A 23623-nucleotide genomic window follows, 5' to 3' on the forward strand; every position below is an offset into this window, starting at 1 on the left:
CCTATCTCATCCACTGTACCACCCTTAAACTGTACTGACCGGGAGACTGTCTGTTTCAACTTACAGGCATTATATGACCTGAAGCTGTTGTTTCCAGCTCTGTTTGTAAAACAAGTATTAAAAGCAAATTTTGCAAATGAGGGAATATGTATTTTTAAATCATAAAAATTTGAAAATCTGAGGGAATTGACTGATCTGATAAGAACTTGCTTTAAATTTCCAACTTAGTTAAAAAAGCAGTATTTTTCTGCTTCGGATAAAGATATGCCAGCCATGCCAATACCTACATGCTGCAGCCATTGTCAACTGCTTTTGAAGTTAATTTCACTTTTTAATTCTTGAGCATTATTCAGGGGAATGAGATTTTTTTTGTGTTCTGAAGTGATTTACTGCAAGGTGGGACTGTATATACTGCGCTTCTTGCCGTGGTCACCATTGTTGTTGCCTCCTGCCAACTCCTCTGATGCAATCAGAATAATACCTGATGCTATTTCACAGCTAGGTAACACAAGTGTTCTATGGAATCAGAGAGGGGTTTTAAAAATGGTGATTTCATCTCTACAAAGTTCTTAGAAACAGCTATCTAGAAGAGTCTGAACATCAATACCAAGGAAAGAAACAACGTTTTTTCTGAACTTCTAAGTTGTGATTGTAATTCTCATAAAAGATGAAATCTGAGCCAGAGTTTACAATGGTAACCGAGAATACAATGCAGTGCAGTATTGCACTTGTACAGTAGGACAAGTGATGTTTTAGTGCTGTCTTCAAAAATTGCTTAGCAGTATGTCTAAATGGAAACTTCTAATATCAACCAGTAACTAATTTCATTGAGAAAGCTATGAATTCTATGATGTATGAACTGTGAATAGCCCTTATTGGTGATAATCATTGCAAGTCTCTGCTTCTAATCATCAGCATATTGCTTGCAGGAGTATATTCAATGTTGTGATTAAGGCAGTACTTATAGCAGCGATCAGGGCAAGTTGTAAAAGGAAGAAAGACAACATAGTGATTTAAACTTAATACTTATTTAAGCAATAGGAGTTTGGAGTCATGTTTAAAATGTTCTATATCTAAGGCTTTGTTGGAGGAGGCTTTGGGCAACCTTGTCTAGTAGACATATCGGGTTTTGGAACCAGGTGATCTTTCAGGTCCCTTCCAAATCAAACCATTCTATGATTCTGTGGAGGTGCCTTGCTCTAATTTTCCTTAAAATTATATTTAAATTTGGGAAGTAACCATATAGCTGTAGGTGGTACTGTTGAGAAGTCCTATTTAAATATAAAATAATAGTGAAGTAGTGATCTGAAGAATAAATACTCCCATTTGTTGCTTTTCATTCTGAAGCAAAAGCAGGCAACTGATTAAACAAGACCACTTTCATGAATGTATCTTACTGCGTTTTGTTCCTGTAATACATACAATATTGTTTACTTCATTGTGAATCTAAAATCACAAAAGGTAGGATTTATTATTCACTGACTGTACCCTCTATTTTTGTTGTTTTATTAGAAGTAGCAACTTAATAATTTCTAGGTATCCTGTGACCATTGAGTTTTAGTTTTTTCTTTGGTTGGGTTTCTTTTTTTAGGGACTCTTTTGTATTATTTATAGTATCAATATTTCAAGCATTTCAGAGATGTCATCTGTATCACTGGAAAATACTTATCTAGCTGATCTAGGACTGGGGAAGAGAAAAGTGGAAGACTTGAGCAATGGTGACTTACAGAGACATTTTCTCAGAATCGTGTTTCCTTATCTCAACCATAGTTTAAAGTGAGCCATTGGAGTATATGAGAGTCCTGCTATCAATTCCTGACACCGTTTTGTTCGGATTTAATAGACAATAGTGGTTTCTGAATTTGAACCATGTGGACTCTCTGAGTCTGTATAAATAGATAATGCAGACTGCATATAGACTGATTGGAATGTCAAATGTTCAAGAAATCATTTTGCCCTTATACTGTCAAACTGTGTGTTCAGAATGCCAGAGCAGAAATATACACCTGTATTCCTGTATACAAGGAAATACCTCTACTTAGAATTTCATCTTTGATATTTTTTCAGAGCTTGCTGTATTATGATGTATTGTGTTATAATCTGTTTCACCTTACTGCTAGCATTTTCATGGGAAATGGGCAGATTACAAGTTTTATGATTTTTTTTTTTTTTTTTTTTGTACCTTTTCAGGGTTGCCTCCCACTTGTGCTCATGTTTGATATGAAGGAAGAAATTGAAGTAGAACCACAGTTTATAACACAGCTAATGGAGCAGTTAGATGTCTTCATAAGCATTAAGCCAAAGCCAAAGCAACCAAGCAAGGTTGGTGAAAAGCTAATATATTCTTTTTAGGCTTTCCTGTCAACTTTTCAGAGCTGGTGAGCTTGACACGTGTGATCCTCCTCCCTACTTTAATGGATCATAAACTTGGAAAAGATATATATTTTCTGCTTGAAATGCCAGTTTAAATGTTACAACAGCTCTCCTTAATGGCAATTTGACTTTCATTAAATATCTGACAATACAGATATTAGCTGTTATATGGAACATACTGATAAAAGAAAGAAATTATGAGGGGACAAACTGTGTCTCATTAGAACTACTCTTGAATTCTTTGTAAAGAAATTAGTCTTAAATTGCAGCTCCCCATGTAACTGCGCTGTTCTTTAGCGGTCAGAATTAAACACAAAAAAAAAAACAAAGCCCCAAAAAACACAAAACGAAAACCCCTAAATAATATGACTGAGAAGTCTGACTCTGTTCTATGCAAGATGTTGAAAAGAGCCATGTAATGCTTTTATGTAATGCTGTAACAGACAAAAGGTTCAAAATATTAAGACTGTTCCATTCTGTGAATAAGTAAGCTTCTGTGTGTAAGGATATATGAAATCGATGCAGAGAAACATTGTGTAGAGAATGTACAAGACGGACATAATGGCTTTTGCAATTTAATTTTGCAGGCGTTTTTCCTCGGATAGCTATGAATTTCGTAGCTGAATTTAATATGAACAACTTTTTGCCCACTTTGAGCTATACGCTTCAGATAGAAGATAAGATTTTAAATGGTGATTCACCTCTCTTGATCTTGGGCATCTGGAGTATTGTGTCCAGTTCTGGGCCCCTCAGTTCAAGAAGGACAGGGAGCTGCTGGAGAGAGTCCAGCGCAGGGCAACAAAGATGATTAGGGGAGTGGAGCATCTCCCTTATGAGGAAAGACTGAGGGAGCTGGGTCTCTATAGTTTGGAGAAGAGGAGACTGAGGGGTGACCTTATAAGTGTCTATAAATATATAAAGGGGGAGTGTCACGAGGATGGAGCCAGGCTCTACTCGGTGGCAAACAATGATAGGACAAGGGGTAATGGGTACAAACTGGAACACAAGAGGTTCCACTTAAACTTGAGAAGAAACTTCTTCTCAGTGAGGGTGACAGAACACTGGAACAGGCTGCCCAGGGAGGTTGTGGAGTCTCCTTCCCTGGAGACATTCAAAACCCGCCTGGACACATTCCTGTGTAACATTATCTAGGTGTTCCTGCTCCGGCAGGGGGATTGGACTAGATGATCTTTTGAGGTCCCTTCCAATCTCTAGCATACTGTGATACTGTGATTTACAATTAAGTATATTGGATAGCACCAAGGTGCAGTAATTACTTTTGTTATACAGAAAGGTCTTTCATCATTCTCAGTCAGGTGCACACAAAATCCTTAAACCAGCTATCAAAGCCAACTAATGGACATTATCTTATGCTGTCTCATACTGCTATATTACCAATAGCCATGAAGGGAGTATGAAGGAGAGTTGTGTGTTGCAGATCTATGTCATGTAGTTGTTACTCATTGGTTTCAATTTTTTGTTATTTTATTGTTTGTTTTTTCTCTCCCTACAGTCTGTGATTGTAAAAAGTGTTGAACGAAATGCCTTAAATATGTATGAGGCACGGAAATGTCTCTTGGGACTTGAAAGTAGTGGAGTCACCATAGCATCAAATCCCTCTGTCTCATGCCCTGTTGGTCTGTCTTGTCCTGGCTTGGATATCTTGTCCTCAGCAGGACTAGGACTCACTGGGCTTGGTATGCATTATAGTCTCTCTTTCTCTCTCTCTGTATATATATATTTTTTTTATCTTGTTTGAAACTCAGATCAGTTGTACTAGAAAAAAGAACCAGATGTGTGTTTTACTTAAGGAATCATGTTAAAGTATTGGAGAATTCCAAAAGCATCTGGCCTTTCAAGGGCTTGTTGCTATAAAACTTCCTCCAAGACTTTTGTCATCAGGTGTCACTCATCTCTGGAAAATCTTATAAAAGCTTGTAAAGAGTTCAGCTGAAAGTGAGAGGGAAGGTACAGTTGGAGTAGGATACTGCTTTTACAACTTTGGGAAGCATAATTTTCAAATTAAATATATGTCTTCATTAATATTGTGATGTCTTAGACTGCCCTGAATTTGGGTAGGTACTTAAGCCTGTTAACAGTACTATGAAAGTTAAGATGGCTAGCACACATTTCAGTTCTGGCAGTATCTTGCTGTAATGGGGAGATGCGCATGCCAGTAGTATAGACCTTACTTACCAGTATGAAATTTAGGACAGAAATGTGTAAGCTTTCTATCTTAATGTAATTTTACAGAACAAATGTATAGTCCAGACTTGGAATTAGACTTTCAATTTCAAGCTCCGGAAGAACCCTATTGACAGAAATGTATAGAGAAACCAAGCAGTCCCAGAGGAACTTAGTCACAAATCTTGACACTGGTTCTCATGTAACTCAAGAGTTCTCATGTAACCACTGTGCTCCTTTGTGATCTGACATCCAGGAGTGCTGTGTAATTCCATATCACATGCGTTCCTGGGAGTCACACAGGGCAAGTGTTTGTGCCATTTGACTGTGTTTTTTAATGCTGCTTTTGTGAATGTTTTTGTCATGCCTGCACTGTGGAGTTGTTTTTTCAACCTCTTCAAAGTATGGGTGCTGACCTGCCTTGTGAACGCTCGTACATGAAGAGCAGGTTTGAGGAAGTGCGTTGGGAATAAGCAATGCATTTGAGGGATGATTTACGGTCATTTTTGAAGATGCAAAAAGGAATTTAATAGTTCTTAGTATGGAAGTACTGTTTCATTCATATGCGCTTCTGAGAAAAAGATTGTCTGAAATAAAAGTAAGGTTCTGTAGTGCAGTTGCTTTCTTTTCTCTGATGCTTCTTCTGAGATAAATTGACAGAAGTAATAGAGGGGATACAAAGAGATGGTGAAGCTGAGAAGCAGCTGGTGCAGACTCTGTTATGACAATATTTGGAGTCCAGTAGAAGGACTGGATGTTCCAGTTCTTCTTCAATATGTAATTCCTAGTTTAAGAATAAGCATTCTTAATGTGCTTTGTGTACCAAGTTAACAGCAGGTTTAATGTTAAAATTTGTTTGTAAAATACATGCTGGTGCAATTTAGTGGGGTTTTGTTTGGTTTTAATTGGTACTTTTGTGAAATGTGCTCTTCAAGTTTTAGCTAAATTTGATTTGCACAATTTTTTGCAGGACTTCTAGGTCCAACAGCCCTGTCAGTCAACACCTCAACTGCTCCGAACTCTCTGTTGAATGCCCTTAATAGCTCTGTGAGTCCCTTGCAAAGTCCAAGTTCAGGCACACCTAGTCCCACGTTATGGGCAACATCTCTTGCTAACCCAAGTACCACAGGTTGGTAGATGTTAAATGTGAATTAAAGGAACTGGTCAACACTAAGTCATTAGAATGACAATTGAAAAGTTTGGAATCATTCATTCTTTAGAACTGTAATAATTCCAAAATTTATCTTAAAACAGATGAATAAATATTTATATTTAAGTTATAACTTAATATAAACTTACAACATGCTGTCACATGCAATGCTTTCATCTTATATAATATAGAAAACTGTTAACCGACAAAGTAATGGTTAGATAAAGCATTATGGTTTTAGCAGTTCTAATGGAACCTTGTTTAGTATTGTATCAAGGCTATATAAAGATAGAGATTTTATATAAAGTCCTATAATGCCTGAGAAATTTAAATGAGAAACTTAATCAGAATATGACCAAATTTTGTTACAGGTTTTTCTGCTGTTCCACACCTAATGATACCATCCACTGCCCAAGCAACCTTAACGAGTATTCTGTTGTCCGGAGTACCTAATTATAGTCAAAATACTCCATCTCCACCACCAGGCTTGACTCCTGTTGAAGTCCATGTTAATGGCATGCAATCAGAGAGTAAAAAAGGCTCACCTTCTTTAAATGGTCATGTGAAGGTAAGTGGTATTATCTCTGGAGAACCAGATTTGTTTGCTAGTACTCTACTATGAAAATCTCAGAGAAAACCAGCTATATTAGTAGATTTGTAAACCTGCTAAGTTTAGAAATAAACAGTTCTGATGTCAAAATAGGACTTAAAGATGGATAAATGAAACATTCAAACATATCATTCTCCTCTGGTGGGAATGAATTTCTTCTTTTCCTGCTTTTCTTTCAATGTTTCCTTAAGCAAAACAATCACATTCGTAATTTTGACAGTCATTTCAGACCTCAAATATCAAGTATGCTGCACTGTCTGCCACATCGCTGGGAGAGAATATGTTAAGCACAAACCACAGTGATCCAGTAAGACAAAAAAGTACTCATGGTGCCTCAGAACAAGTAGCTTCCAAGTCAAATAGTGCAGAAGGTAAGATTTTGACATTTTGTTTTTCTGTGTTTGTGGAGTCTGTGTACAGTTCATGAAACAAACGTAAATGTATTGCTTGTACATTGGTTTTGCAGCAGTGTTGAAGGAAAATATCACTGGATCTCCCAGATTTGTTGTCAAAGGAGTAAACAGAAGTTGTAGTAGCTGAGCTGTACTGTTAATAGAAACACCTTAAATAGAGTAACTGCACCTGTAGCATTCATTTGTTGGGTTGTTGTTTTTTTTTTTTGTAATTCCCTAAGAGTAGAGAGAGATAATCTTTGAAAACTTTAATGTGTTTTACATCAGCTTAACTTCATTGCTTTAAACAGTCTCTACTGATTCAAATAATGTTGTAACTATTTATTTCTATTTTTTTAACAAAAGGAAAGAATGCCTTTGAAAAGGTTATGCAAAAAGTTGTGTAGATCAAACTTGGATGACACTGGCAGATGGAATATATTTGCATGTTTTATAACAGCATTTAAGTTATGTTGCATTTTAGAAGCTAAAGGAACTAACAAATTGTCTCCGTCATTCTTGGAGGGAGGGAAAGCAAGTTCCCCTTCAAACTTGAGCAAGGGCCTTGTTACCTTCAAATACTGTTCAACAAGGAGAAGCTCTTTTATTAAGGATTGTGGTCATTTGAAATGCTGATTTGAATAAAAGGCACATTTCCCAATTACAGTGACAAATACTTGTAAAAACATACTGAAAAGATATTTGAACGTTAAGTGGGGAGCTTTTATTCCATCAAAAGTTGTCTGAGCACCTGGCGCCGTTTATTAAAACTAGATATAAAATCAAATTTGTTCAAAATACTTAGTCACTTCTAATTCTCAGTCTTCAGAAAAGGAAAATAGTATGTCTGCTATATTTATGAACACTAACACCTTTTTTTATGCATCTGAACTTACATTTCTAATGACTTAACCTTGACCAAGTTGTTATGCCTAATGACTACAATAATTCTATAAGGAGAAAGAGTAGGTTTTGTTCTTTAGTTGTCATTCCTTCAGCAAGTTCACTAGAACATAATAAGTTTTTTGTTTAACTGTTCTCTTTATTGGTCTTGTAGGTTGCAATGATGCTTTTGTAGAAGTGGGCATGCCAAGAAGTCCGTCTCATTCAGCAAATACCAGTGATCTGAAGCAGATGATGAGCTCTTCCAAACAGGCCTGTGCTAAGAGACAAACAGTTGAATTACTGCAAGGCACCAAAAACTCTCACTTACAGTAAGTTAAATATACAAATAACAGACCTTTTGTCATGCAAATATACTCAACACCTTTTTGTAGGTAGAAGGGGTGGTTCAGACATAAGATAAAGAACTGATTTAAATTGGGCTTGATTGTTAATCATATTAGGCATTAATATGCTTCCTCCAGTTTGTCTGATGACTGGAAATTTTGAATGCTTTTTGTATATTTTTCTTTGATTTAAAAAAAAATAAGTCTTTCCTCTTCCACAAAAGAGTGGAGATGTTTTTTCAGATGCACTTTCATTACCTGTTTCTAAAGGATACATTTTTGCACTTTTCTTATTGATTGCTTTAAGAACAATTCCTGACTAACAGCCTTTTCCCTTTTGTGTGTACCTGAGGCTGTTTTCTTCTTAGAAAAACGACATTCAGGACATAACAGAATGTTCTCAAAAACTTGTCTCAATGATTTTTGCTTGTTTGTTTTGGATTTTTTTTAATGAGACAGCATTGGGAAAGGCTCTTTTGAGTCATAATATGTCTTGGCAACACAGGTTTTGAGCTCAACGCAATGTTTTTCTCTAATCTACTTTAAGCAGTGTTTTTATTATTCCTTTTGGGAACTGTTTATCGTCACTCATTTGAGATGCATATTTTCTCTTACCTCATTTACACTGTTGAAACTGTGATATCTCTCTCATTAATTCTGCTCTCATCGTTTAGAAATCCAAGGATTCCTGCTAACCAGACTCAATTGTTTATATGTCAGTCAGTTGTTTGTATGTCTTGCTCTTTTTGTTGAGGCTATAGTGCTTAAAGTTTCCTTAGAGCATTTTTCTGGGTTACTGTACATCATCAAAATATGATCATTTTGCTTTGAACTAAGAGCTTATACTGTAGTTGTAGAGTAGGCATAAAATGTGGCTGGGTTTTTTTTCTTATTTTGAAAGAAAAGATTACATTAAGATGTACTTTGGCATGTAGTACTGCAATTATTGAAGCTTTAAAAGCCTTTAGAACCCCTGTTAACTTTCTTAGTCCGCATTATGCGTTTCTCTTTATCCTGCTACTATCAGTCTGGGTAGAACTGCTGAACTGCAGGCCTGAGCAAAGCTAAACAGTATGAAGTCACTGTAGGGATTGCTTGTGGTAATTCCACATACCAGACAGCTCAAATCTCTGTCTATATGCCTTATACTTGGTAATACAGGAAGCAGCAATACATGCTTTGTTTCCCTGGTGGAGAAACAGGTAAAGGGAAAGTTGACACTTTGGAAATATTTCTAGAAACACTGAGATGCTTGTGTACTGGCATTTCTTGAATTTTGCTGCCAAACTTCTCAAGATAGAGCTTCATTTTCAAAATGGCATTGAATGTTTACTGCTTTATGAGAAAGCAAGCTGGAGTTAACACCAACTTTGCTTCCGCAGTACCGCAGAGAGACTGCTCTCAGATGCAGAGTTAAGCACTTCTGAAAGTCCCATGGCTGATAAAAAGGCTCCTGGGAGTGAACGGGCAGCAGAGCGAGCAGCAGCTGCCCAGCAGAACTCTGAAAGAGCACGCCTAGCTCCACAGCCATCATATGTAAACATGCAGGTAAGCTTCTCTGAATAAAGCCAAATCTAGAGCAAAACTTGATAAATGCAAAGTGAAATTACCACAGAATGCAAAGGTGACTGTTGACTAGTAGACTGACGTGACATTACCATTTCAGTAACAGCATTTCTCAGTAAAGTTGTTAACACTTTCAACTGAAAAGACAGTTGTAAACTATAGGTCTTGAAGAAGACAAAAAAGCCCTTATGCTTGTGTTGAATAAGAAAAATATAAGTACAGAATAAATTGGATATCTATATCAATCAACACAAGCATCATTTGTATGTAAAAAAAAAAATATACTGTATCATTGCTTTGAGAACAGCAGATTAGATCTACAGAAGAATTATTTTTTTTTAACTTTTCATAAACAGTGTCAACAATTTTTTTCCAATAGCTTCAGGTTCATATATGGGGGGGGGAGGGGAGGTTACTGGAGTAACTACATTGTTTTTGCTTTACACTACATATTTGTGTCCCTGCCTGTGGCAGGGGGGTTGAAACTAGATGATTAGGGCCCTTTCCAACCCTAACTATTCTATGGCTATATATATTTTTTTTTCTTGTACTGATCCTACTCTAACTACAGCTTACTATAGACTAAGTCCATGTTACTGCATATGGACCCTAGAGAGACCTCTTTGTTTGCAAGCAGAAGGTTCAGAGTAGTTTTCAATATAAATTTATCAGTGTGTGGGCTAACTAGACTGCATGGAGTAGTGGAACAAGATTAGGGTTAGTGTTTTGCAGCCTTTTTCCTTAGTTATTCATCTAGTTGTTTTAAGTAGTGAATTAAACTTAGGCTACGCTTCAGGCCAAGTACTGCTTTTTTGTAGTGTTGTATTTGTTTAGGCTTGTTAGTCTGTCATTTAAAGAAGTGTAAGTTTTTTAACCAGGGCTAATTAAACGTCAAATTTTTTGTTTTTATAGGTAGTGCACATAATAAGGGATTTTAATTCTCTCAAAACTGAAATCCTTTTTCTTTCAGAAGATGACTGCATGGGGAACTAAACTTGAAAGATTATTAAACATAACTCTGGTGACTAGAGTTGCTGGTTAAGATAGTATATATTATGTACTTTTGAGGAATGTTTAAATGTGGCATAGTTTAAAACCAGGCAGAGGGCTCCTTCACTCCCCCCCCCCTTGCCCTCCCCCTACTCCCAGAGGGATGGAGAGGAGAATCGAAAAGAATGCAACTCCCATGGGTTGAAATAAGAGCAGTTTAGTAACTAAGGTATAACACAGATCACTGCTGCTACCACCAATAATAACAATGATAAAGGAAATAACAAGGGAAGAGAATACAACACCTCACCACCAGCTGACCGATAACTCGCCCCCCCAGCCTGACCAAGCACTGACCCATACCTCCTTCAACCCCGCAGTCTCCCAGCCCTTCCGGCTAACTCCCAGTTACATCCTGGGCATGATGTGCTGTGGTATGGAATATCTCTTTGGCTAGCTTGGGTCAGGTGTCCTGTCTCTGCTTCCTCCTGGCTTCCCCTCCTCCCTGGCAGAGCATGAGGCTCACAAAGTCCTTGGCCAAACCGAAACATCATTGTTATCAGCTCTGTTCGCAGGCTGAAAGTCAAAACACTGCACCGCACCAGCTACCAAGAAGGAGAAAAATAACTGCTACTGCTGAACCCAAAACAAAATGCTAAGACCAGATGATCAAGGAAGGGGAAATATGCTTGGAAAATGTCTTACTAAAAAAAAATCAAAGCAAAATTCTGCCTAAAAAGTTTGTAAATACTGCTGCAGCCTCACTCAAATGGATATCAGATAGATAGTTAAATTAAAATCTGTTACCTATTGTTGAGTGAACACTTTTACTAAGTCTCTAACAGGACTACTGTCAAATTATTGTTGTAGTACTTCAGATTTCTCCTAGGTATATTCATTGGCCACTTTCAAAACCTATGTTTTTACAAGATCTGAGTACTGGAATGACATTTATTCAGAATGGCAATTAAGGTGTCTTCTGCATGTTTACTTTCTAGGCATTTGACTATGAACAGAAGAAGCTACTAGCGACCAAAGGTATGTGGATGAACAGTGACTTCTGAAAAGTTTAGTATATGGCTGCAAGAATTTTCTGAATTTTCAGTTTTGCAATAGATTATTAAGCAAATCTCAAGCTTACATTTGTGTTACAGTTTTCATGTTTTCAAAAGTTTCTTAATGCCAACATAGTATAAAATACAGTAAAAACTTGTGGATGGAATGCTCTCTGTGCAAGTGTATCCATATGGAAATGATCTATGTTAGGATTGGGGTTTGTTTTTGGTTTTGTGGGTTTGGGATTTTTTTTTGGTTTGTTTTTTTTTTTTTCCAGAAGCCTCATAGCTGTAATATTTGATTTTATTTGGATGCAAATTAAGTTTGAAGATGTTTGTCATATTGCCAAAGTTACTCCTTATGTCAGGGATAAATTCAGTTACAAAATTGGTAAGGGACTTAACCATAGCTTTGGTCCAAAATAAAACCTGGAGCTCCCCTTTTTGAAACAGATAATTCATTTGGCTTCCTTGCAGCCCTATGGGGTTTAACTGTCTTCTCACAGAGTAAATTGCCTTAAGGATAGGATTCAAGCTGTGGAAGTTTTTAGCTGTAGCAGGTGGAAGTTTTTAGAATTTACTCTTTGGTGGATTGAAGTCAGTTTACATACGTGACTTTGGGATGATCATCTCAGTACCTTTTTTTAAGGTTGAGATTTACTAATTTGTCTCTTTTTTTTGTTTGTTTTAGCTATGTTGAAGAAGCCTGTTGTAACAGAAGTGAGGACTCCAACAAATACGTGGAGTGGTTTGGGGTTCTCTAAATCTATGCCTGCAGAAACTATCAAGGAACTAAGAAGAGCGAATCATGTATCTTACAAGCCATCTATGACAACTACATATGAGGTATAAAAAACTATACTGAGTGGAAATTTACTTCAAGTGAATGGCCCAGTTGTTTCTCTTGAGAGATATCTAACTTTTTTAAAAACAAGTCTTGCAGATAGGATTTTTAGCTTTCTTCCTTGTAAGTGAAAAAATGTTTGTTATGTAAATATTAAGGCATATCTAGCACATTCAGCTCAACACACAATTATGTCTGCTTTTCAAGTCTTACACTAGCTTTATTAAGAGTCTGCTCCTGATAATATTTGCTTACAGAAACTTAAAACAACATATAGGACCAAATGTCTCAATTGTTGTAGACAAGTGGTAGAAATTTTGTAACCTAATTAAAACATTGTGTATATATAGATAAACTATATAATGTGAATCACTGCATGATGGAGCAGAATGTTAGAATAAGAAATGGGTGTAGCTCATCTTATTTTCTGTTGATAAAGCTGTAGAAGTGGAAGAGTTTTCTCTGTTTGCACTATTCACTGGGCCCAGAAATTTCATAGAGAGAAGGCAGCCACAGGTCCAGCAAGTCTCTCTAGAGTGCCACCATAGGAATCTTGCAGGAAATTTCTTACTTTCTTTTTCAAAGGTGCTCTGAATTGCTTTATGGTGCTTTTACTTGCCGCAATCTTTCCCAGATCCATAGAGACACCTTTTTCTTCTGTTCTACTTATATAAAATGTAAATAGTATGTTTCTTCAGGAATGGGACTTCATACAACTCTTCTCTAGGATGTATCTAACTTTTAATGCAAAAGAAATATTCAACCATATTAACACTATGCCTTGGTGTTCCCCATTTGACATCTGATTTTTTTGTCATTCAACTATATGTAATAGGTTTGAATACACATAATATATGCAAATTATTTAAATATATATAATGAGGTTTCAGGAGTAACCAGGAGGAGAGAAAAAGCTACAACCAAAATCTGTGAATCATTGTGGGGTTTTGTTTGGTTTTTTTGTTTAATTTTACATGCTTTTCTATACTGACTGACTTGGGGTGGGGTTTTCCCCCAGACCGTGATGGTCTTCTGTAAGACTTGTAGTCAATTCCTGCTTTTCTTAATTTGTTGAGTTGTAAAAAACATAGCTCACATCTTCAGGTCTTGGCAATGATAAGGGGCTTTTGCCTTCTTACTTCAGTGGTGTCAATTTTCCTGAATAGCAGAGAAGATTGCTGCCTCCTAAGTTGTGCTTTTTTTTTTTTTCAAATTGGAATCTGATGCAAGTGTATAAAATTAACTTGCTCATTTGGTTACACAATTTTAACTCGTGTAAGTGTGTGGTATCAATAATGTTAATCTCCTTTCGGGTATGTTCCCACCCAATTCCATAGTTAAAAGCTGCTGTCAGGGAATACAATTCCCTTGTTTTGGAACATTCAGAACTGATAATTAGTACTTTATAAGAATATTAAAATGTGTTAAAAAATAATCTGAATTTACAAACCAGTGTGAAATTGTTGTTGTACTGCATACAGTAGTTTTGTCAATTATTGTGTACTTCATCCAGTTGCCTTCAGATAGATATTCTATTGTGTTCTCTTCCCTCTGAAGGGGTGTAGTTGGTAGACTGCTTTGTCTAGAATTTGTGTGGGAATTTGATAGGATGGAATGTTTCGGAAACAAACTTGGAAATACTGAGCAAATTATTTTGAAGCATGGTCTTTAAATAACTTCTGCTTAAAATCTGTAAACTGCAAATGTTTTAAGTGCACCTGCTGTTTTTGTGTCCAGTTTGTGATTACTTGGCTATTGATCAACTGCCAAAAGAATGTTTGCAAGTATTAAAGGCTGGATTTTCTTAACTAAGCTGCTTCAAAGAAAACATCTGAGTCACAATGAAACTTTTGTTTACTGCCCACATTCTGTTTTTGTGAATTGCAGGGTTCATCAATATCTCTCTCTCGGTCCAACAGTCGGGAGCACCTGGGAAATGGCAGTGAATCTGATAACTGGAGAGACCGTAATGGTCTTGGACCCGCAGCTCATAATGAATTTGTCTCTTCAATTGGCAGCCCCAAGCGAAAACAAAATAAATCAGGTGAATTTCTTAACATCTTATTAAAAAAAAATCATATTGATATCAATGAATATCTAGTTGAATGTTTCTTGGCATCACTAGGGATTCAAATTTCCAACAACTATGAAGTAAACTAGTTTTACAAATTGAAAAGTGAAAGCATATGCAGGATTATATAACATGATATACAAATAATGGTCCAAAGGAAAACTTTTAAGGAAGTCCTTTAAATGTTAAGACATGCTTGCTGAAAGCTATTTGCTGTTTTGGAAAGGGATTTTCAAAGCTTACTGAAAACAGACCTATATAAAAACTTATTTCTAGACTATCATTGTTCTGTTACCAATACAACAGGTAGGTCTTTACTGGGCTATTTGCTGCTCCCTGGTGAAGTCGTAATCTGTGCTGACACTGAATTTTAAAGCATAATTCTCTTTATGGTGATAAAAAAAGACTATCCATATGTTTGGCATGGCCTAGCACATTATTTTAAAAACCGGTTTGTGTGGTCATAGGCTATAAATTTTGTAATTACTTTTTAAATAATTGAAACTTAAATTTTTACTTCAGTTGACTTTTTTGAATTTTTTTTTTTTTTTTTAAAGCCTAAATATATACATTTCTGAAAGAGAGAAATGGAGGTAGAGAATACTAGACTATACTGAGTGCACTATGGGGAAATAATTACTATGGATGTTTTTCCTTTTTTTTATTATTTTTCTTACAAATGTGAATTAAACCTAAAGGTGAGATTAGCTGCAAAGTACACAGATAGTATAAAGTGGACATCCAAAGAAAAGATAGCTTCAATTAGAGAAAATATTCATAGTTAGTATACTTGCTTTTTAAAATCAGGAATAATAACATATTAGTTCAGCTATGAATGGCTGCATACCATATTCTGCATACCTCAGAACAAAAGAGATAAAATGTTTATTTGAAATCGATCCATTGGGGCTTCCAGATTAATTGGACAAAAATAGAAGCTCTAGGTTAATCAAAATAAATAAGGATTAAAAATGTATTTACATATGCATTAGAAGAAAATTAGAAAAGTGAATACATTTGCTGTAGGGGAAGCAGTTCTATAGCAGCTGTAGCTTTCCCAGAGTATGAAATGCATGGAGGAGGGACAAAAGAAACAGCTATGAGTTTCTCATACAAATGTATTTACCTTAACGTATAGGTGCCAGGGTACTAAAATGTAAGTCTTCATTGCCACAGTTGCATAATAATGTTGAATGTCTTTGTTTTAAAATAAAGCTTCCTGAGTGCACCAGTAAGTAGTTCTTAATATTCAGTTTTCAATTCATGACCTTGTATTGTCTGCCCTGAATTTCTGTTTGGGCTTTTTTGTTATTATCTTAATGTGATAGCAGAAAAAGTGAAACACTGCTGTTTAAAGTCTAAAAAATCATTTTAGTTATTGCTTCATTTCTCAAACTTAATGTTCACATTTTCAACATTGAATGGCTAACTGTATTTTAAAACTTTTTCCAAAATGGAACTAAGGTTGATAGAAATTCTCCAAACTCTGTAAATCTTATCCCAAATGCTTCTATCCAGTTTCTGCCCAGAAAATAAGAAATGTAGCATAACCACTTGGGAAATAGTGGTGGTTTTCACATCTTGTTAGTGCTTGATAGTGAAGGCCATAGCAGAAGTCTCTGGGGCAATCTTAATTTTACTCACCTGGGAAAGTATCCTCTGCCTCCTGCAAGCCTCTTATGTATCCACTGTTGTTCTTTCTTGTATCTGTAATGACAGAGGGAGCACTCACAGCAGCCCCGTTTGCACAAATGCCTGATACGCTCCCTGGCAGCTATCCTTTTGTTACAGCATGAGGAAAAATAATTAAGAACTATGTGTTTGTGTACTATCAGTATGTACACACCTAGGAAAGGGATTGCACTGCTAAATCAGGTTTCTTGGGGTTTTTGAGGAAACTTTTTTTTTTTTGAAGATGTACCTTTTAGACATGCAATTTAAGTTTATATGGTGATCCTATTTCTAGTTTTAGTCTTTTATAAAACTATTGCATTTATTATTTTTGTCTGTATTATACTAAAATGCTAGCCAAATGATGTAGCTGCTATGTAGCTCCTTTACCAGGAATTGCTCCGGCATGGTTTTCTCTTCATCCAGACCAAAAAAGTCTGGTTGTATTTGTGTGCAGTGGTGTTTTCCAAAATATTCACCAGAAAAGAGGAGAGGCCTTAAAAGGAGGAAAAGCAACAGCATCTCTTGCAGTTCTTTCCCCTGTATGGGTTCCTGACTTGTATCCGTGTGACATTTTAATAATGTGATTTTATTGCTTAAAAGACTTACCTGATTATCTTTTCATAGAAAACAAAAACTTTGACTTTATGCTGTTTGTTCTCTCAGACCACTGAGAGGCTTTTTTTTCTGAATAATAAACATTTAAATGTTTTGTCCATTTAAAGATCTAACTAATACAATATTGATATGACAGAAAATTGTGCACTTCTGTGATGTGTCTTAAATTGCACTTCTTCTCTTTCAGCTGAACACTATCTCAGTAGCAGTAATTACATGGACTGCATTTCCTCGCTGACAGGAAGCAATGGCTGTAACCTGAACAGTTTGTTCAAGGGATCTGATCTGCCTGAGCTGTTCAGCAAACTTGGCTTGGGCAAATACACAGATGTATTCCAACAGCAAGAGGTTAGTGTTCATTCAGAAGACACCTTTGTGTTTGTAGCATGTTTTCCAGCAGTATTCTCTTGACCAAAGACACTAAGAAGTCTGCTTTGTGACAGCATTCTCATGAGCTGTTCTTTCAAAGCTGTATCATACATCTTTCAATTTCCAGACAGCCAGCCTGGACATGAGTACTATAAACTTCCCCTGTGTGCCAGTTGACTGACTTTGACTTCCACAGTTGGCTTCCGCTCCCAACTGAGAGATATGGTCAGTCACCTGTGTGATTTCCTCCTCTGCACCAACTAATTTCAATTTAGTCAAAGTGATAGTATTTCATATCCGCAGAATACAATATAGCTAGAGTCAACTTGGTTATCCGCAGATAATTTATGCCAGTGACAAATTCAACTGCGTCACAAAAGTACAGCAAGCCCAGCCACAAGACTTGCAGGCTTAGACGTAGAGTCCCTGAGCTTGTTCTGAAAGCACTGTTGTATGTGGGAAGTGTATGTGTCACACTGCTAGAATGGGGCCTACTAAGGAGCAAAACAGAGGTCTGTGTGGGTTGTGTCCATATCTCATGTTGTACAGGGAGAGGACCATAGTTAGATTTGGCATATTCCCGTGTTCTGGACCCGTATGTCTGCTTTTTGCACCTTTATCAGCAGTGGGGTGTGCACCAGTTTCTGGTCTCATATTTTCACCTGTGTTTTTTCCTAACAGACCACACAAAGTTGGTTTTTGTACAGATTGACATGTCATTGAGCTTCATGAACATGTTCATGAAGTGCAAACTCCAAGAGAATCTTCTATTTGTATTGCTTGAGCTGCTTTGGTGTGTCAGTATTTAGCTTCAGATTTGCTTCCATGAGACAAAAAGTCTGCACACCAGGGCACATTCAAGTGTGTACTAAGCTATTTCAGGGATAGACATGAAGCAAGCTTGTACCTTCTCCTGCACACTAAGTCACATATGTATATGCTCTTACAGAATTGTCCTGAGTCCATTCAAGTGTATTGCTGCTGTCTCAGCCTGGGGGCAGTTTCCTGCTAGCGTTTCCTGTCTCTAATCATGCTGCTTAAGTGTTGTGGGGTCAATCTTCAATCTGAACAAATCCAGCTGTGTCTCAATTCTGTGTATGAATCATCAGGTTTATCTTCTTTCACCCTTGCATTTTCCATAATACCCATATTGTCCAATCATTAATCCTTTCCTGTCATCTTAGCCACTGTAGTAAAAAGGCGAGATGTCAGTTGATTTCTAACACATGATGGCTTTTGTTTGATAGGTGTCTTTTTGTTTTGGTTTTTCTTACCACAAGAGTTGCTGATTACATGTGAGATGAGTTAAGTAGTTTGGCCAGAGTGAATTTTCTATTATGTTTCTGAATTGGTTTTTTATTTTGTTTTGTTTTTTTGCAAAAACTCATAACATACATGGTTAGCATGCACTTTGGAACACTTGGTGCTGTAACTCAACTGTGTCACCAGTAGTTGAGCAGTCATCTCTCTGCTAACCTACTATAGTCTCAAGCACCTACCATATCTACAGGCACACATACCTGGCTATTCCGAGGTACGTTGTAGCAATTGTTGTGAACACTTGAAATCTCAAGTCACAGCGAAAAAAACATTATTGATCTTCAGTGCTTTTCTTAAACTGCTCACTTTTTAGTTTCTTTTTATCTGCCAGAAGTGTGGAGTCGCAAATTGAGTAACTACGTGAAGAAGCCACTAGAAAGCAACGACTGCAGTATACATGCAAAGAAAAAGTTGGCAAAGAAACTGTAAAATGCAGTAGGAAAAAACCTGAAAGTATTCTGAACCACATTTATGGCTTACTACTTTTGAGGAGAGACTTGTTTTGCATAATTTTCGTATTTCTTTTTACTCTAGATTGATCTGCAGACATTCCTTACTCTTACTGACCAAGATTTGAAAGAGTTGGGAATTACCACTTTTGGTGCCAGAAGAAAAATGCTGCTTGCAATCTCTGGTAAATAACACATTCATTGGTTTTAAGTATTGCTTGTATTCTTTTCACCTGAGTTGTGTGTTTATCGTTGGCAAAGGATCTTGGAAAGACTGAAATATAAGAGTCTAGTGCACAGAGGTCATTTTGGCTTGACCCTCATCAGAAGGTGCTTAAAACCACATTACATAGAGCTTTCACATTACCAATAATAAAATTTCAGTAAGAATTGTAAGATTTCAGTAATATTTCAGTTGCATAGTCCTATGTCCCCTTCTAAAGTTAGACCTTGGTAGAAAGTTTGTTTCACAGCAGATTGTGAACTTTGTTTTATGTCCCAAAACTATAGGTTGCAGAAGCTCTGGGATTACAGGCTCTGCAGAGTCTCAGTGGCACTGGATATCACTCAGGGCTGGCATTTTTAAGCTTTATTGATTACCAGAGTAATCATCTTACTGGGAAAAACAGCCTGATTGGGTGGGGTCTTTGGTTTTGGTTTTAGGGTTTTTGGGGTTGATTTTTTTTTGCTTGGTTTTGTAAATTTAAGCAATGCATAACTAGACTTTTTTCCCAGTTATAATAGATAGGATGAGATTCATATTATGTAGAAGTGCTCTGTCATCATTGTATAGGCAACGAATCTGTAGCAGAGGAAGAATTTTCCGGATACTTCATTGTAAACACTAGATCACTTTTCTCCCAACTGCGTCTCCTACTGATGCTGTTAGTGAAGATTTTTAATAAGTTTAAAATAGTGGCATAAAGAGCTTAAAATACAAAGTATGTAGTTCAATAGCAATCATGAAAATTATGTAATCTTTCAATGATTTCTGTTTATCATGGAGCTTGTTTACAAGAATAGAAAAGTGGGGAAAGGAAAAACATTTTGGATGAACAATTGCTAATACAAGCTTAGGGTGCATGTGTGCGTGAGAGGTGAGCATCTGTTTTTTTTTCTAGCAGTCCTTATTAAAACATTTTTCTAGTGTTGTTAAAATAAAGAATTGTGCTTTGTGAAATAAGATGCTAAAAAGCTTTTCTGTCACCTCAGTTTACATCACATGGTTGTGCTGCAGCCATATGGTCTGTGTGCCTCTTCAGGAGGATTGCAGCCTTTGAATACTATAACAGAACCTTTTTAAAGTGTTTTAGTCAGATCAATTTGATCTAAAGCAATGCTGCAAAATATTATCTACTCCACACTGTATCAGTGCCAAATGAGAATTGCACCAAATAGAGGTGCATCCCAAGCAGCTTCTGTGGGTCTTAAGCTGGCACTCTTGCTATGCTGTTGAACTTATTAAATTGAACGAGGACTTCAGAAATCTTCAGTTCCTACTGTTCTGCCTGAAATATCTTGTTTAAACAGAAGGTTTGGTTTTGGCTTAGATCAAAATATTAAAATTCATTTCTGATGAGAGCTTTTTGTGTGTGTGTGACCTTTATAGAACTGAATAAAAACCGAAGAAAGCTCTTTGACCCATCAAATATACGTGCCTCATTCCTGGAAGGTGGAGCTAGTGGAAGACTACCGCGTCAGTATCATTCGGACATTGCTAGTGTCAGCGGTCGCTGGTAGCGGTTAAATCGTGGCTCAGAAAGTCAGCTGTAAAGATGGGCATGGCAATCCTGTGGACAGCCTTCACTGCACACCACCTCTGCACTTTGGGAGTTTGGGTGTCAAGGACCAAAGCATTTTGTCTGCACAGTTCTGTGCCAAAAGAACAGAGAAAACACATTTTGTCTGTTGTCTTTCAAACACCAAATGTGGGTTACTTGTTACTCATGTAGATTGGACAGAATTTGCAATAATAATAATATAGGGTTCTTTGTTTAGTATTTTATTACCTATAACTATAATGTATGCACTGAATTTTTACCTTGTTGAATGAAGGAAAAATGAAGAGCTGGGATGCCAGAGAGCATAGATTTTGGTTTTATCAAGATGGATTTTTCTGGTACTGCTTAAAATAATTATTGAGGTCTTTCTGCACTTTACATCTTCTGATTTCTTGTCCTGTGGAAATCTACTTCTTTCATTTCCATATCAATTTTTATATTGGCACTAATCGAATTTTTTTCAGGTGTTCCTACATTAAGTCACATCTCACTATAATGGTACTAGAAACTGGTTCTTCTCCAGATTTTTCCCTTCTGTCTGTCTCCCAATAGTTATCTGAAGAGATTGTTCCAAAATCAAACCACTTGGTAGTGGACCAGTCCTATTATGCTGTTATGAAGCAGTGTAATGCTGCTTGCAATAATACTCACTGTAAGAGATGCAATGAAAGACCAAAATGGACTTTGCAATATTAACCCTTTGTAGTCATCATATTTAACTGCTACCTGTTATGCTAAAAACTGTTTTTAATGGTTGTCTCAAAGAAAAGGGCTATTTTTAGTACCTTGCCACTAAAGGACGCTTATTTATATCAGACTTTTATTTTTAGATTCTATACATCTACAGTACATAACAGATTAAACTGATCTACTGCAGATTTATGGTAGAGAATGAAAGGCATTCATCAAACTAGAGCTTTGGGCTGTCAGTTTGATTAAATGGACAACTAATCTAATTTGACAAGACAGCACTGTTGCCATTTAATAAATGACACATATTACTTACATGACTATGCATGCAGCAATTAAGTGACCTACATAAAATAGGTGCGATAGCATCTGTTTTGTTCAATCTAGATTTGTAATTGTCAGCTGCAGAAGTGTTTGAAACCCTTGAGATGAACTATTTCTGAAACAAGTTATGTTCAACAGAAAGAGTCCGTATTATAAGTGGCTAGAGCTAAGTATTGCATTCTTATACTGTGAAAGTCCAAATAATTTGGCAATATTTTCTGTCTTTACAAATGTCTTGTTATGAATTTATGAAGGATTCTGATATAATGAAGGGATTCATAAAGTGCCTCTTTCTGCAATGCAATATGAAGTTTCCAAGCATTAATTTGTTGAAAAGCATTCCCATGAGAAATATTGTGAATTACCTCTACTGTAATGTATTATTTATGTTCAGTGTACAAGCCTTTTGAGATGGACATAAACCACTGTCAAGTGCTCTTAACAGAAGGCATTAGAGTAACAATTACAGTAGTTGGGTTTTATGCAAAAATGGTGTGAAAACTAATTTTGACACTTTCCATGGATTATTCTTTCTTGTAAGGTGAAAATACAAAATGATGTCTAGAGAAATTTGCACACAGAAAGGGAATTTAAAGGAACTATTACTTGAGGGCATAGATGATCAAGCAATAATATAAAGTCTTGTTGTGATTAGCAAAAAATAACTGCTCAGTACTCATTTCAGCCATATCTACTTAATGGTGTACAACTGGGTGACTTTCCCTGTAGATCAAGTAGCAGTTAGCTTCCTGTGGTTTTAAAGTTGTCCTACAGATCTGAATGGATAAAGCTGCATCTTCTATGCACACAGTTGTTCACAGCAAAGTTACTCTGCTCAAATGCCAAAAGTCGGTATCCACATATCTCTGAAATATTTGTGTGTATGTGTGTTACACGGGTAAGAGCAACTTCATGGAAATCCTTGTGGAAGCCACAACTTCTAATTCTAAAACTACTTACACTTGTGCTTATTCCTAAGCATGTAGGTAGTTCCATGCAGATGGCCTACTTATGTGCTTACAGATAAGCTGTCATTTAAATGTTTGCATTTGCAAGACCAGTGTTTGCAAATTGAATTATATTCAGTCATGTTATTTTTATAAAATATTTTTAATAATTTCATAATAGTGAAATAAATATTCAGCAACACTTTGTACAGAATTTTCTGCAACCCCTTCTTGCTTATTTTGCCTAAACTTAAAAGCATCAAAACCCCTTTACACTCTTAGATTTATTTTTTTGTTTTTAGTCTTTTATAAGTACATACTATGTATCCAGACAGTACTATACTCGGAAACTGATTTTATTACAGTATTAAGTTGATGTGGTCTTTTGCTGAGCAGTGCTTTTATCATCTATACCAATGTGAAGAATTTCCCATTAACAACATTATTTCTCAATAGGGCTTCACACAAGAGAAGAGCACACTGGAAAAATAAAATTTCTCACTTATTCTGATTCCACAAAGGGAATATGACAGTACAGTGTACCGTATTGTTAGTGTTATATTATGCACAACTATTTGACTTGCTACATAAAAATGTTAGTTTTAAATCTGTGCCTTAATAGTGACCAGTTATCTGTAAATATAGAGCAGATACAGATTGTATTTTTGTGGGTTGTGTCCTTTTTAGGGATTTTTTTTAATAAAAGATGAAATTAAAACATTAAAAATGGGAATTTTCAAAACTAATCGATGTTGCATAAAATAAATTTATATAACTCCCTTGTATTCTGATTGGTCAATGAAATACTTTTTATATAGACCCAGTTCCAGGGATGCTTGCTTTGTTAATAAAATATAAAAAGCAGTATTTGACATAATTGCAACATGTTTCTTTCACGTGCTAAAGCTCTGTGTGTTTTACTGTTCTTCGTATATCACATACAGTGTGTTTGGCTTTTAAATAAGAATGCTTTTTTGAGATACATCTGAA

At 36.3% G+C, this 23623-nt stretch overlaps 1 protein-coding gene across 2 annotated transcripts in view; it reads left to right on the plus strand.

The window, feature by feature from the left end:
* BICC1 (BicC family RNA binding protein 1) overlaps positions 1–23418 on the plus strand; it is a 116750-nt gene extending 93332 nt beyond the window's left edge. For both annotated transcript variants that reach the window (XM_057421540.1, XM_057421541.1), the window contains 13 exons: positions 2191–2322; positions 3887–4070; positions 5528–5686; positions 6079–6275; positions 6547–6688; positions 7767–7923; positions 9321–9486; positions 11493–11532; positions 12241–12395; positions 14281–14437; positions 16941–17101; positions 18977–19076; positions 20501–23418. In XM_057421540.1, the coding sequence (XP_057277523.1) occupies positions 2191–2322; positions 3887–4070; positions 5528–5686; positions 6079–6275; positions 6547–6688; positions 7767–7923; positions 9321–9486; positions 11493–11532; positions 12241–12395; positions 14281–14437; positions 16941–17101; positions 18977–19076; positions 20501–20631 (1881 nt within the window). In that variant the 3' untranslated portion in view covers positions 20632–23418. The remainder of the gene's footprint in view (positions 1–2190; positions 2323–3886; positions 4071–5527; positions 5687–6078; positions 6276–6546; positions 6689–7766; positions 7924–9320; positions 9487–11492; positions 11533–12240; positions 12396–14280; positions 14438–16940; positions 17102–18976; positions 19077–20500) is intronic.
* The last annotated feature ends 205 nt before the right edge of the window (positions 23419–23623 follow it).

Source organism: Pezoporus wallicus, unplaced genomic scaffold, assembly GCF_028554395.1.
Source record: "Pezoporus wallicus isolate ANWC-B61680 ecotype Strahan unplaced genomic scaffold, APGP_CSIRO_Pwel_v1 contig_4816, whole genome shotgun sequence".
NCBI classification, from domain to species: Eukaryota; Metazoa; Chordata; class Aves; order Psittaciformes; family Psittacidae; genus Pezoporus; species Pezoporus wallicus.